Source organism: Hirundo rustica, chromosome 3 (genome assembly GCF_015227805.2).
Source record: "Hirundo rustica isolate bHirRus1 chromosome 3, bHirRus1.pri.v3, whole genome shotgun sequence".
Classification (NCBI taxonomy): domain Eukaryota; kingdom Metazoa; phylum Chordata; class Aves; order Passeriformes; family Hirundinidae; genus Hirundo; species Hirundo rustica.
The window spans coordinates 38,546,954-38,563,359 of record NC_053452.1 but is presented as its reverse complement, the minus strand read 5'-3'; the positions used below and the strand labels follow the sequence as shown (position 1 = coordinate 38,563,359).

The 16,406-nt window shown below is 36.5% G+C and overlaps 1 protein-coding gene across 1 annotated transcript in view; it reads left to right on the top strand.

Moving 5' to 3' along the window:
- The window catches only part of PRKN (parkin RBR E3 ubiquitin protein ligase), a 680,335-nt gene that overhangs the window by 411,988 nt on the left and 251,941 nt on the right, over nt 1–16,406 (top strand). Inside the window, exon 7 of the mRNA XM_040060258.2 lies at nt 1,283–1,419. Coding sequence (XP_039916192.2) covers nt 1,283–1,419 — 137 coding nt within the window. The remainder of the gene's footprint in view (nt 1–1,282; nt 1,420–16,406) is intronic.

The window sequence follows — 16,406 nt, the reverse complement described above, 5'->3', positions numbered from 1 at the left end:
TTCCTTGTCACTAAAAAATTGAAATTTATGTTAAATTTCTGCCTGTGTTCACTCACAAGCAAACTAAAGGAGTAAAGTAATTCAACATTTGAATGGGAATCTCACTGTTGTGTTCAACTTAATACATCTCCCTCTATTTTTGCTATTTTGGGACTTGAGGTGTGTAACATCTCTGAAAGATAAGAAATCGTGTATAATAAATTTATTTTGGAAGACAGTTGAGTTATGTCCATCAGGAGTTAGCAGAAGCTAACCTATATTAGGGCAAAACCATTCGGTTTGGTCAGCGTATTCCTGCAGAGGTGGCACATGTCACATGTAATATTCTCTGTGTTACTCAATTTTTCTTTCACCTTCAGTGCGCTGGTCCTGGGCAGGCTTTTGTAAACCACTGTCTGTCTGGCTCTCCTTGCTGTGACCATCACTGGAGAGTCTCTGGGTGCAGGCCAGCTCAGAGTAAACCTGTTTGTCCTCACTTACTCCAAGTGTTTCCTCTCTCATCTCCACAAGTAGTATTCTGTCAGCCTTGGCATGGCCATATTTAGTCTCTGCATGTGTGATGGGTGTCTGGATTCCTGTAACAGCCTATGGAGGCTTAGCCCATATTTGGCAATGGAGCCAAACTGGAGATTCAGCTCACCCTGCTGCAGGTACCTGGAGGCTGATCAGCTCCATCCTCTGCTAAGTGTATTGACCATAGCAGGAATTTCTCACCAGGTGAAATTTCTCACTTACTGTATTTATACCCAGCACTTAATTTTAGGTGTCTCGCTCCCATATTGAATACCATACCTTTGACCAGAAGCTGAATTACTGTACTCATTATTACTAAGGAAATGTCTTCTTTTCAGAGTTCAAATGGCTGCCTTGAAAGGCTGACAGCACATGGTGGTTTTCACGAAATCTTTAGCTTTCCTAGATGGTCACATTCTTATTTTATCCTACCTATTGCCACTTGATGTTTTACCATATATGATCTTTCCACACCTCATACCAAGAATATCTGTTACTAAATGATTTTTCTTGCTTTAGGTTTCAGTTTTCAGTACAGTTTCAACTTTCAGTAAAAGCTTTACTTCCATTTCATCATATCTGATTCATGCTAGAAACCATCTCTTTTAAAAAGTGCTACAGTATGCCAGGATAAATTCTGGTTTTAAAATGCAATAATCCTGTGCATTAGGAATTAAAAATTATTATTCAATTAGAAGTTTGAAATGAAGCTTTTTGTGGAGTTTAGTGCAGTCCTTTTTCATCACTCTCACTATTTTTTTCTTAACAGGAGTCCTGTGCTTGTGTTCCAATGTGTGCATCGCCATGTCATTTGCCTGGACTGCTTCCATTTGTACTGTGTGACCATGCTGAATGACCGCCAGTTCATCCATGACCCAGAGCTTGGCTATTCCCTCCCCTGTGTAGGTATGTTGCAGATGATTTTTTTCTTTTTTTTTTTAATGTGATTTTTATTTCGGAGTAAGATTTTTTTATCACCTGTTAGTTCTGTGTATATCTGTGAAATTATACTGTGTTTATAGGAGTTGTTTAATTTCTTGGAGAAAATATTTGAATATTGAAGTAGATTTTGCTAAGCACGTGAACTGGAAAATCAACTGGATTTTAAAGGGCATTTATTTTAAAAGAAAATGTTTACTCTCTTCACATTAGTATGGAAGTGCAAGCAGATGATAGCATTTACACTCTGGTTAAAAAAACCCAAAACACCTTGACCTCCACATTTCCACTTTCAAATTAAGTAAATTATTAGCTTTCTTGGTCTGTCTTGAAGTACTAATAAAAAAGGAACAGGAATTTTAGATAATCTTCCTTTAGGTGAAGTTATTACTGCTAACTATCACATCATTGAATGAATTGTAGTTACATGTTTTACCTGAGTAGGAAACAAAGTTTGACATAACTAAACAAAGACTTCAATGGAATATGAATTTGTTTTGAGGATTGATTCAGTTTCACTGGCCTGTGAACTGCAAAATTGTCAAAAATTTTGCTAAGTATATTCTATACATAGCATTCTTTTTTCTTGGTGCTAAATTAGAATGGGAGCATATATGTTTGCCTCAAGTGCTGTATCATGGCACAAGAATAATTTTACAGCATATTAGAAGCTGCATAGAAGATAAGTTTGCCTGGTTACCTGAATGGCTGATAAATAAGTTTCAAACCCCACTAGATGGGAGAAAAATTGACAAAAGCTCTTTGTAGAGTGGCATCTATTTAATCTGAGAAAATTCCTTGAGGATATTGAAAATAGAGTAGTAAGAAATATTTTAAATTATGTATTTTTAATTGCTTCAAGCAAGCAGTGTTTCTTCACCTTTCACTGGAATTGCTGTTTATGTGCTGTGTTGCCAGGTCTTATTTTACTTCCTCTACTACATTTACACACTGATGTCTTCCTACAAAAAATAATTTTTAAAGTTGTGTAGGAAAATTTGTCATAAGAAGCTGAACAGGAACTTTATACCCAGTGTTCTTTCCTTGACCTTTACATAAGCGTAGTAGTGTGTGGTCAATCTGTACTCTCAGCTTCCTTCCTTGCTTCTCCAGGAGTTAATCCGCTTGCTGCTCCCACGCAAATTAATAAGCTGCTTGAGTAGAATCCTTCCTTTTTTTCCCCTCTTTTATTGATTTTCTTCTGTTTTCTTCTATTAGCTCCTAAGGTTAATCAGTTACTCCAGTGGTGCAGCAGGCAGCTCATCTTTCTCCTCACTTGTGGATCTCCTTGCTGCTGTGGCTGGTGCCACGGAGCTTCTTCCAGTTCAAGCTGATATGTCAAACTAATGACCCTTCTTCCTCTTCTGTCTGTAAACCCATTGCTAGTCGTGCTGCACTAAACTAGTATTTGGATTTTTCCATATATGTTCTACTCCAGTTGTTCAGTTCAGAAATTCTTTTTTCTCAGAGAGGCGACTAAGAAGTTTTCAGAAGTTTTTACCCCTGACTGGCAGTTGCCAGCCTGTCTTTTTTCTCTGTGTTGAAGTTGAACATTATGGGAATTGAACAGTGGAAACAGAGTAGGGATGGGATGAGGAGAATACACAAGGATGGTGCTGGGATGCTCAGGGTTGGAATTTCAGTCTTGGAATGGTGAGGAAGGCATGGGTTTGGCTTAAGAAAGGGATGCTGTGGAGGATGCACAAAGGAATTCAGCTGAGGGAATGGAAAAGAAACTCTTGCTACCATTCTAGCCTCCGCTGTGTTATACTCTAAGTGTTATAATAGCTAAATATGGGAAAACTAAAATATTGCTAATCTCAAAGTTTCAGAACTCCCCAAGATGGAAAGTTGTTTTCAAAATACTATTCTTTAAAGCAATTCTAATAGCAGTAGTAATAGTAATACAATCTCAATACTTTTTCTCTCTCTCATTGATTGCTACTTCCTTCGGTTGTCTCTGTGATGTTAGCAGTTTTGCACAAAAAAGAAAAAAAATGCACTTGGAAGTATTCTCTTTCAAGGTGCTTCACAGAATAAGGAATCTAAGCAGGGCTGTTGCAACTTCACTAGTTATTTCTGCAGCTATCTGAACCTAACTTTCTGATGTACAGGTCATTTGGCATTAAGTTATACTTGAGTTAGGATCTAACGATTTTTTTTGTTCTTTGCGAAAGTCATGCGACTGAGTTTCATCATACCTGTGAGAAGGAGGCATGCCTGCCAACCCCTTCCTACTGTTCAGATCCAAGGGGTTTTAGCCTCCTTCCATAGCTATGGATGCAGCAGCTCTCATCATCAATGAATTCAGTTAAGAAATTTTCACAACAAGATCACGTGATTTTCTTTTCCACTTATCATAGTACTTCTACTGAATAGCATAAAATGGCATTTTTACAGCCTAAAGTTCACAGCCTTAATTTTGGAATTGTAATTAGCAGTTTGTATTTACATGTGGCTATGATAAAGCACCATTTGGTACAGCTTTTTCTAATTACCTCAATGAAACTTCAGATAAATTCTCCTTGACAGGAAAGAGCACCATGGGACATGCCAAGAAAAAACCTTTCTTATTCTGGCAGTGTGGGTTTAATACATGTTATAGCTAATAGAGAATGACTCAAAGTAAAAAAATGTTAGGTCTGATCTTTAATGAAAAGATAGAGTTTCATTTGAGCCTTCTTCTAGAAGGAATACAAAATAAAGTCATATTCAATCCCGATGCGATTTATGTTATGGTAGCTAACCAGGTTGCTCAAAAGACTGCATTTAATGTGTTTTTAAACACCAAAGACTAATTCTGAAATAGTGTTTGTGATGTCTTGAAGTTTGAGGTTTGGATTTTTTAAAAGTTATTTGATCATTTTTGTGTAAGAGTAGATTTACTTAAAAACTAGCACATTTCTTCAAGGCATGCGTGCACACATTGCCCTCAATGTACAGGACAGTTTGATTTTGTAATTAAGCATATTTAAATTGTTGGCACTTCCAATTAGTTCTGTTCATTCTAGTGTTTTTCAAAAATAGCGATAACATAATGAACATAGCCTGGAGTTTCCATTAACATTTGACTCACTGTTCCCGATTTTTATCAAGGGAATGTACCAACATAGCAGGTTTTTTATATCTTTTATTGGATCAACCTAGAGGTGAAACCACCACACACACAACAGAATAAAAATAAACAGCAGATGCTGCAGCAAAGGGTCACTGTGACAGACGAGATCAGTGTTATCATCACAAGTGTATAACTTGAGCTGGAAAGGATCTAGGGATTTCAGATAAACAGGGCTTCTCAAGTGGGTTTAATTTCTTGCTTCCTAGCACAGATGTGGCAGAGGATGCATTTTTTCATTGCATTCAGGTATTTTGTATAGTTATATCCTTGCTTTGCTTTGATTTATCTTATGGGGCCTAATTAAGCAGGAGATAAGTGTTCAAAACAAAGCTATCATCTCAGCTGATGAGCTATGATATATCACCTCAATAGTGCCGCAGCTTCACTTTGTTCCAAAACAAAATGTGTCATTGCTGTGATTTTTGGAAGAACATGAATTCCTTAGTGTTCAGCTGCTAATCGAGTGCCAGGCAGCAGCACTCCAGCTGAGAACAGCCAGCGCCGAGGACCAGAGCTCCGAGCGCAATAACTGGTGCATTGATAGGATTAGCTGTTCACAGGAGTGTGGCAGCAGCCCCACGACTCAAACCCACTGCATCAGCTCAGAGGAAGCACTTGCAGATAGGAGCTGGCCAAATTTCATTGGTCATTAAAATGAAAAAGTAAATGTTACAGATTATACTCTCTGCCCTTGTTAAATAGCAACAAAAATCTATCCCATCTCTCTGTGTGGTGTCTTGTATTAATGAGGCTTCTTGCATAGAAATTTCCATGAGTGGTGACCTCCAAGTATCTTTGAAATAATTAATAAGGTGCTTAGAGGGATGGATTTGCATATGCATGAAAGATCATTTACGGTTATTTAGTTACTGTGCAGGGTAAAGTATTATATAGCATTACCTAAAAGAAGGAATTGTATACAAATGCAAAATGTACTACCCCTTTTAAACACATTCTGTTCCTATGAACACAGCTGCACTTTTAAAATAGCATTAGAGCATTATGAATCTTGGTCCCCCAATGTAAAATAGACTTCCACAGTTCTATGGTAGTAGAAAAGTTGGTGATACCAAGGAAAGGCAAGGTTTAGACTGTTGTAGGCACTTTACGAAAATACTTTCACGTCACTTTATTTCTTCTGAGTAATCATATGCATGATGTGTTTTAAAGGAATCCAGATAAAAGATGCAATTCTCCTGATGACTGTAAAACACTATTGTATCTGGAAGTAATCTGATTTTACCACAGATCTATAAATAAATAAGGAGAATTACACCAATTTGTGTATGGAACTGCTAATAAAAAGGACTAAAGCTTTAAAGTATAGTAAATTACCTCAAAAACCACGTTCCACTGAAAGAAAGCTGCTAGGGTTAGATTAAATTTTTTATCCACATTACATGCTATTTGTATAATAACGTTATGTCAATGCAGCCATGAATCTCTGAGTCATCTTTCAAAATATTAGTACCCTTGTAGAAAAGGGGAGAATGAACAGCTTAAGCAAAGTTTGCAAGTAGAAGGGTGGAGGAAGACTGTGATTTAACCACACCAAATAGTGTGTTTGAATCTTTTCTGTTATGGACAAAAGCTCCAATAAATTTCAGAAGGAGTGTGTATGCGAGGGGGTTTAAAGTAAAGGTCAGTGTTCAAGGAACAGAACCTTCTCAAGAATGTTATCTTAGAAGCATGCATAGTTTGGTGGGGCCTAAAGTAACCGGTTGGTATAAGAAATAAGAGTTTCCTGGTGTGAAGCCTCAGTATGTCAACAGTTTCTGAAGTCTGTGTTCTCTAATAACCCTGTTTAAGCATATTTGAGATGTCTTAGGAAATCACAAAATTCAGGAAAATGGGAGCGATTATTAGACGAGTAAAATAAAAGGGATTGAAACACACATTTGCAGATTTAGAAATTAATGCAAATTGCTCTTCAAATTTAATATTTAGGAATTCTTAAATTGTTGGCAACATCAAACATTTTGCAATTTCTTGCTGGTATTAAATATCTGAGCATACAGAAGTAGACTTTGACAGAGAAGGGAGCCAAAAACATATAGATAAACCAGATTTTTACTCTCAAGGATTAGTTGAGAGTAAAAATTTCCTGAAGAATTTTTATGGTCTTCCACATTCTCCTCTCACTGTGGTCATAAAATAAACATGAACTAGCAGTGTATCAAGTGCTTTTTTGTGTTCCTTTACTAGCCCAAACTCATGAGCCTAGCTCAAAGGACATAGTTAGAAGTCACAGCAGCTCTTTCATTTCCATTTTCAGTGTTGACTGAAGTTCAAGCAGTGACATCTGAGGTTTGTTCCCTTCAGTCTGTGCTGTTTCTGTGGCTACAGATTGCCAACTTCTTATCTAAACAGCCTCCAAATCTACAAAACTAGCAGAGCTAGATCCCATGGTATATTTGAAGCAGGCATTGGACTCTTCTCTGGGAAAAAGTACAGTGAAATCATACAATGTGATACTTACAGAAATCTGGGTGGCTATAATTAAATTCTGCATGAGGTGTCTTACCCATAGGTGTTTTTCTCCCTTATCTCTCACTAGTCCTTCTATTGCAATATAATTCACTTGTAAATTGCATAGAGATGACATTGCACATAGGCTTAATCTGGTTAGCAATAATGAAGGACAAGAAGTAATGAAAAAATCTTGCATAGAAATTAATTGACTTTAAAAGGAGCTAGAAATTAACTTTCAAAGCACACTTCTTGTCCTATGAAATGAGCTGGCCTGTGTCAATATAAAACAAACATACTGGAGCAGTGGCAGAAGCGTGTGCAGAGGGAACTGTCTGTCTTTCACCATTTCTATGTCCAGCTGAAACAGAGGTGAAATTTTGTCTCAGCTGGAATCAGCGAAAGCTGTGACTTTGTCTTTGGAAATGAAAGGTATTTGTTCTGACTGAAAGCACTTCAGCCCATACTTGTTTCCCTTACAATGATTCATTTGCGTGGGTATTTGGTTGACAAGTCACTTTTAAGTTGCCATCTGATTGAGAAAAATCATCATATACATGAACAGTAAAATCAAGTCATATGATTTTTTTAGTCACCAACTTTACACTGAACTGCTTGGGTGGGTTTTTAATTCAAGCTGTTTTCTAATTCATCTTATGTAGGTGCTGTTATAGCAAGTCCAATGATTTTGACTGTATCTCTTTAATGCCTATTTTCTCCAGAAAAATATATTTCTTAAGAAAGAAGGGTCAGCTTCTGAAAAAGGAACTTTTGTGTTCATGCATGGCTGCAGATGCATTTTGAACCAGGACTACACTTAGTTGTCCATGGTGTTCCAAGTCCTGAATGGCCTTGCTCGGTGATCCTGTTGTAGTCCATAGGCAGTTAATGTTCACAAGGAAGTCAGGGTGAAAGATGGGAACAATTAAGATGAATAGAAGGAAGGAATAATAATATAGGGAACAGTGGAAAGACAAGTTATAAAGGAAGGAACTGAGAGACCAAAGAGGCTGGGGATTAAGAAGTGTTGGTGACTATTCAAGGCAAGAAACAAGAAAGATCTAAAGAGCAAGGGTAGGTAAAATGAGTAATTAATGTTTCCAGTTTCTCTCATAAGGCTGGGAATTCAGTTTTCCATTATAGTAGTTCAGTAGTTTATATGTGGACTGTTTTTGCACAGATTGGAAACACGTTTGTCCTAAAAATGTCCAAGAGACTGAAGAAGATGTTGATTTTTACAGCTGGAATTTGTTCCAGGTCTTTATCTTACGCTCATGCAGCATGAGGGGAAGCTGACCTCTCATGTTTGGATAATTAGAGATTTCCTAATGGATCAGGTTTTATCCAAGCAGAGGGTTTCTTTCAGTATAACGCCATCCCTGAGGTGGGCTGTACAAGCGGTAGCCTTTGTAAGAAATCATTGCTGGCTGCTAACTTATATACTCCATAAATAACCTGCTGGGACCAACTGTGTCACATTCAGCATGCGTTTAGTCTCGGAAGTCTAGTGATTAATATTCCCTGAGTCACTTTCTGAGCCTTGGTCTCCCACATGGCAGTATGTAGAGCTGCTGCCATATCACAGAACCAGCTAAGGACATTCCCCTTCAACAAGGAGTTGGCTTTAATTAAATTTCTGTGTCTGGGAAGTGAAAATCTAATTTTCTTTTTGACATTTTCTATATTACTACTTAGACAAAATTATGAAAATAATTAATCCCTGTGAAGCAGACATCAGCATTATAAGGGGTACAAAAATATTGCATATAAATAATACTACTAATCACCAATCTGTTATAATTTATTGATGCAAGGTCTTATTAAAACTCTTAAATCAGATTTGTTCTTCATATAGCAGATGTGTCAAATGATTGCACAATGTAGGTGCAAGTGAGGGTTATAAAAGGTAACATGGTTCAAACTGCTTCTCAATAAATTCTATCTCCCCAGAAATGTATTTCAAGACAACAAATAAATGGGGGAAAGAAAATGAGGTGTGTAATTTAGGAAAGAGATTTTGATTGTGTATCTGGGTCAAATACAGTCCAATATAATGGTGAATGAAATTGTTGATTTATGAAAGGTCTGTATGCAATAACAATATTCTCATTCTGGCCCACGGGGAATCCTTTTTCATATTAAAAAAGCCATCATGTCATCTAGTGTCATTCAGTAGCCTTGTTTCCTTCCCTTCTTACAAGCATGGAAATTATTGACTGTAATTATCTGTTGCTTATAGAAATTTGCCACTATATGATAACAGAGTATTCTTATTTAGAAAAAGGTCTAGATTCTTTAAGATAGAAAATATATGTGCTGAATCAGATGGTGACTTTTAATATGCTCTTATAAAGGACTTATTAGGGTGATTGCAGTTAGCTTTTTTGGTTTGATGCCTGTTAAATTTGGGTTAGTTAGAAGTGTTTGTTTCATTTTCTCATTTTAAAAACAACGTAGCCTTATTATTTTGGTGAAACTAATAGGACAATAGGATTTGCCGGAACAATTTAATATCCCAATATTTACTGTCTTTTTTTAAACATAAACACATAAGTATCTGTAAAGAAACTAACACTGGAGTTTGCCGAGTATAGTATATATAGGGACGCCTTCTAAGAAAGGACTTTCCTAATACACCATTCAGTCTGATTCAGAGCCAAGGTAGGAATAAAGGCACGTGAGATACAGTTAGTTGAGAATGACCGTGAAACGTATATTTTACTTATACATTGTTTGAATAAGGGTGAATTAAGTTCTTACAAGACTTTCCCATTTCTGAAACGCTGGTGGAAGTGAAACTTGACAGATCCTTGTTAGTCATGTCCTTCACTAGCAATTTAAGTTTGAATATTCACACTTTTCCTGTTAATACCTTTGCGTACCTTGCTCACTGCAAGTGCTCATGGATAACATTCAACAGTAAATAGTAAGTTGTAATACAACATCATTCATAAGATTACGTAATGTGTGGAATGTTAAGCCTTAAGTGCCTTGAGCAGGCCTAAACTGAAGCACTAAGATGCTTATATAATTATTTATTTGTAACAGAGATCAGAATGTTAGGAAACAGTCATGTTTGAAACAGAGACCATCTATCAGGATCCTAGTGGGTGACTGCAAGCACACTGCCTGTCAGTCAGTACCTGTTTTCTTCTCTTCTCTGTTCCCCTTTGCCCTAGACGTCTCTTTTTAAACCTCATAAAAAATGAGGTACTGCTATAAAAGCAATGACCTGGCAAAGTGTGCAGTTCTTGCCACGTGGTGCTCGGCTGCTCTACCTTCAGCTTTGTGGCTAACACTGCTTGAGATACCTGTGCTTCAAGAATGCCTTTACTGTTAGGCTTTTATGGAAATAACCAAAATATTCATGCCTAAGTTTTAATATATTAATACAAAATTGGAAATCTGAAGAAACTCTCACCCCCATTTAAGATATTTGGTTGTGACTGTGAAGTCATATATATATATTATAAAACATATAAATGTAAGACCTATGTGTGAAACATAAATAGCTTAGCTTAGCTGAAGGTGTTGAAAACCAGACAAATAGCACAACTGGGAAATACAGTGACAAAGGTGTGCCCATTAAAATTCTCCTTCTTAGTTGTTCTGATTTCTTCCTCTGTTTGTTGCTTTTCTTTATTTTCCCCAATATTTACCCCCAAGAACGTGCTTCTCTTGATTCTTATTTCTTTTCGTGATTTATTTATTTATTTATTGGTTTCTGGAATGTAAAGCATGTTTTCTATTCTGTCCTTCACTGCCATTCCCTTTGTTGTCTACCCATCTCTGTTGCCTTATTTGCTGATCCCTAAATATTGTTGGCTCAGCCTCTGATTCTTTTCCATATTTTTCTCTTGCTCTTCATTTCTCCTTTTGTCTTTCTTTTCTCTCCCTCCCCTTGTCATGCCTTTCCGTCTTCTGCCCTCCTTTATTCTGATTGAGATTCCAGTCACTCTTGATCTCTTCTGTATGGACCACAAAGCAGTGAGGCCTCTGGGCAGATGAAAGCATAAGGAAAACTGACTCTGGAGGTGGAGTAATGAAAAGGGGTTGCTTCTGAGGGTCAGTTTTTCGTCTGTGATCATTAGGAAAACGGTGTTTGGTGCTGTCCCCCGGCTGCTTAGGAGAGCCAGCTAGGTCTCATTGCCTGACCTTTTTCTTTCCCACCTGGTGAGCAGGAATATTCACATTCACGTGTTGAATGCCTGTCATTGTGGCCATGCGTCCCCTAGAGAGAGGCAATGGGAGCAGTTACAAGTGAAGGCTGATATGCTCTGATAACTTGGACCAAAACAGCTGCCTCAGAAAGAGAACCCTGTGTCAAATGGAGGGCAGGGCTCAAAGGCTTGATTACTAAAAACACCTCCCCTTCATTATCCTTACCAGGTAGAGAACAGCTAGTAAGAACTTTGGGCTTTTTTTCCTCTTTTCTTCTGTGGCCTTGCAAGCACATAAGTGAGCACAGGCACGGCCTTCAGCAAAATTTGTCCCGCTAAAACATGAACTAAAGTACTAAAAAGTTTTTTTGTTGTTGTTTTCTGCTGTGTTGGGGAAATGAAAGAGTGCAATGCCAGGTACAAAGGAAGCTCTGCTTGTTAGTTAAATGGGCTGCCTGGCACAGCCAGATTTTGCATTTCGTGATCCATGGCTCCAAGTAGTATCTGCTGTTGATATCACTGCTGGAGGAAGGCTGGAAATTATGAAGGTGTTTTTGGTAATAACTGCTAGCAGGGAGACAGTATTTACCAGGAGTCTGCGATGAGACTCTCAGGTAAATAATAAGCATTTTAGAAAAACATCCTAATTATGTATTTAATCGCTTGGAAGTCATTCCATTCACTTGGGAAAATAATGTGCGTTTTGTAAATCTGCTAGTTATTTATTTGAGAAGGAAGTAATTCTAGCCTCTGGGGTATGGAGTGTGAATTTTTTTTATTTTCTGTACAGATCTGTTATGCTTGAGAATGTATTTAAAAAAAATATCAACACCCCACGATCTCAAAATACCAAACCAAGACAATGCAAAAATGTTATTAATGCGGTGGGGTTTTGTTCTAGTTTTCTATCCAGTGCTCTAGTATTTCTACAAGGGCTTTAAACTCTATTCTGCTTTAAAACAGCCATCTTCTTAGTATTCTTAATAGAAAGATGAGCAGTAAAGTCCAAGCAGCCATGTTTCTATATGGCGTACTGTCTGAATAGGGATTGTTGAGGCCACTAGTGAATCAAGCTAAATCTAGTCAGCAGTCATTAAAAGCTAGAGCACATTTCAGGTCTGAAATTCCATAGCATCTTCGCAGTGGACGTGATGGTTTTCTCTTATGATGGTATGAATTATAAATTACATACTTTGGCCATAACTAGTTACTTGCAAGAGAACTGAATGTCTAATATATGTCAGAATTAAAATAAGTAATTTTGTTCAGTGTGCATGCCAGTCCACAGGGAGTTATTATTCTACCAGAATACATTCTTCCCACTCTCAATTTGTGCCTCTTTACTCTGGGTTCTTCCTTCATCAAGAATTGACAGACTAATTTCCATAGACTATCATTAACACTGTCCTGAATTTACTTGGTCGGACACTGTATTTGCTGTGAATTTTTAAGTGCTATGGAAGTCCATTTGAGAAATTAGTTTTTATTTTTCTAAAATTTTAGAAATAATTTTTGGCAGAAAATACATCAAGGCAGAAGTACTTACAAATCATATATTTAGACTATTTAATGATAAGTAGAATTTTCATAGTAAAAATACAGTCAAGACGAATTATCTGAAGAAACAATTTCTTGACATTGCATTTTCTTTAAAAGTAAATATGGTTTCCCACTAAATATGCAAAATACTACCAGCATTTATAATATTTTCATTATCAAAACAAATGTAAAATATCGTTCAGTAAAAGAAAACTTAGTGTATTGATTTGGAAGACTGATCATAGCCTCTGTATCTCCTCCTGACTTCATCTGTATTTATGGGGATGTTACATGAAACCTTTTTCCCATCACAGAAACATCAAATGCTCAGGACAAAACAGTCACATTATGCCTATAATTGAACTTTCTCTAAAGGACCAAAGCTCTTCTACTGAGTTCAATGTTTTCCACAAAAAATAAGAGCAAGGAATTCTAAAAGAGAGTTCTTAACATCATTCTGTACCCATTTCTGTGTTTCATTCAAGGGTAACTTCAAACTCAAACTACTTTTACTTATTGCTTTTATTGCAAGTAACCTGCAGCTCACTCCTTTGTTTCCCTCCTTTCAGAAAATTCTGGTGTTTCTGTGGATTATATTAGGTCCTTCACCAATCAAAGGAATATTGCTCTTCTGCACAGGAACATATATAATTAGCCCATGCTTACCCAGCTTGGTTCGTAATTCAGACACTTACGTTTATCAATGAACCTGAATACTTTTCTGGATAAAGAAATTTTTGTACATCAACCTCATTGCTAGATAGCATCAGTGTCATCAAGATGGACTGATTCAGTGAACTGGTTTATTATTTCTAAGTAAACCAATTTACCTTGTAGTCTTGCAGCGTATATGGAAATATATCCTAACCTGAAAAACACTTTATTTCAAAACACATTGTATTCAAAAGTAATTTCAACCTGTCATGCATTGTATGACTATTCAAATGTGCAGAAAGTATAATAGTGAATTTTATGTATTGGATGAAGCTCATGAAAGTGTTTTCCCTCTTTTGCTACAATGCTTTTATACTAAGTCCCAGTTAAGGAGCACTCTGTAATAGATTTGATATATAAAACCTTTTCGAGAAAGCGACCTTTAGTTCATTGTATTATTCTAATTTTGTTTACAAAATAGTAGGCATTTACAGCATTTATAGAACTAAAAGACAGTGGATCGATGTCTCATTCTTTAATTGCACACTGAAGCAGCACAACATTGGGATTTAGTGCAGGTATCAAGGTCCAACCTTAGAGCAAATGTAAGATGGTTTAACCCATGCTTTTGTTTTAGCCGGGACATAAACTAAAATTTGGTAAGGTAGAAGTATTCCTTTAGAACAGGATACCTCTATGCTGGGTTTGTTCTCTAGATGCCATACGAGCTGTATAAGTGATGTCATCCAACAGACTATGGCAATGAAATTCAGGATAGCCTCTGCTCCTATTGCGCTGGGAGACTTTCCCAACTTACCTATGATCCTCATGTGGCTGCTATGGGTGTGTGAAGGTCGCTTTCTGTATCTCTCACAAAGCAGCCAAAAGCAATTGATAATCGGTTTGTACAGATTGAGAGGAAAGTAGGAAAATTGAAGTGATATTACATGGAATGTAAGGAGATTTAGAATAACAGTATTTCTGGTATTCCAGAAATCGGGACGGGTTTGCGACCAAAATTTTTCTCAAAGGTGATTACTGCTTTAACTGTGGTAATTAAAAGTACCTTGTAATTCATATTATCTCATAGGTTAAATATTTGAAAACAATAATAAGTTGCAACAAAGAGAGCTTGTTTATACTAGAAATCTGTATAGACCTTTTAGAACAGCGTTCTAAAGTGTAACTTATTATCCTACAATTACCTGAGTTACATATTTTTAAAATGGCAGGGTTATGATGGATGGCTCCCAGTGAAACTAATGGGAGCTTGAGGTAGATTTTGGTGTTTGAAAATAAAAACTAAAATACTCATGGTTTAAAATCCTTCTTCCCCAGAGTTTAAAGAGGCAGTCATTTGAATCTTAAAATTCAAAAGTATCTGGAATGGGATTTGATTTTAATCAAAACATTCAAATTCTGTACAACCAATTCTTCCCAGTAACAAAACTCTCCCAAATTCAGAAAGTTGGGTGTTGTAGGTAGGAAGCTTCCCGGCCATTTCAATAGAGACCAGAAAACAAAGGATACTTCCTAGATAAATTTCTTACCTGAGATACTATGGGAAAATGTGGATTTATGCCAACAATAAAGACAAAATGAGATTAAATTCAAGTTCTCAAAATTTAAAAGCATGGAAGATTCTTCTTATGAATGAAAATCAAGTATTTTGGAGATGTTTTAAATATAAATGTTCTCTTGACCATATGTTGTGATATATCCAAGGAACCTGGAAATATGGTTCTCTGTCTTTTCTAGTTTCTCACAGTTCTGGTATGATGACGTTCTTTTTTAATTCACTCTCTGCTCTATTTTGAGAGGCAGTTTTCCATCTGAAATTAAAGCATAGTACTAACAGTATGACACATACAGTATGGTATTGTTTGCAGCCAGAAGATGGTTTCTAATGCACCAGAAAAATTTGGAATAGATAACACTGAAATCTTGGCTTGCTTCAGCCTCCCACTTACAAACTGCTGATCTGGCAGCATGTAGACATAGACTTAGACCCAGAAAATTGGGTAAATCTATGCAAAATGTAATGCAATGCTTTGTACCTGCATAGAGTAGTCCTGACTTAACTTTCTCTGACTGCTTATAAAAATAACTAAAATTATTCTAGATACACATTTCTGGTTCTTGTCCATCAAGTTTGAAATGTGTGCAGATTATCTGTATTTTGCTTTCACTTTATGTCATCTTCATTGTGATAAAAGTTTTGTATTGGGAGGATAATGCAATTCAAATCCACAAGTACATCTTTATTTAGCTTTGCATTAATTTTTTTTAATTTTTTGATTAAGGGACTTATGTTATTTAGCTTTATCAGGTAAAATTGACTATATTGACTAAATCTTTCTCTGACCATTTTTTCAATATAATTCAGTGAACTTTTCTGAATTTTTCAATCTGATTGTGAATGGGTTACAGGGTAGTTCAAATCTAGTCACCCTACTGATACTGAATATCTATATACTATAACAAAAATTTCACAACTGAAAGTAAACCATTATTACAATCAAACTGATTGCTTTCAAGAGTTAATTATTACTGAAGTTATTCATATTAAACATATTGTTGAAAGACAATTCTCTTAAGTGCATATTGTATGTTCTTATATTCTGTCACATGAGGCTTTCCCCTTATTTTGGAAGTCCTCTATTTCTTCTAATTGGCTTGAGAAAAGCAACTTTGTGTATTAGGTTTAGAATGTTTATTTTCTTGCCCATGGAGAAATGAGATTTTTCCAGGCACTTTGAGGCAATCATCACTCAGAAACTGCCCTTCTCTAGCAGTCTTAGCTCATTTTCTCCAAGCCAGAGTTGCAAACTGTATTGTCAAAACACTTGTTTCCATTTCCATGTGTATAAAATAAAACTCTGGGGTTTGTTTATGTTAGTTATAATAGGTATTGATAGCCTACATGTGGGAAGGCAAATTTAGTCAGGTTGTGCAATAAGATTCCTGTGGGGCTGCTCCCAAATACCACTGTGTGCTGTTTCCCTTGTGTGCCT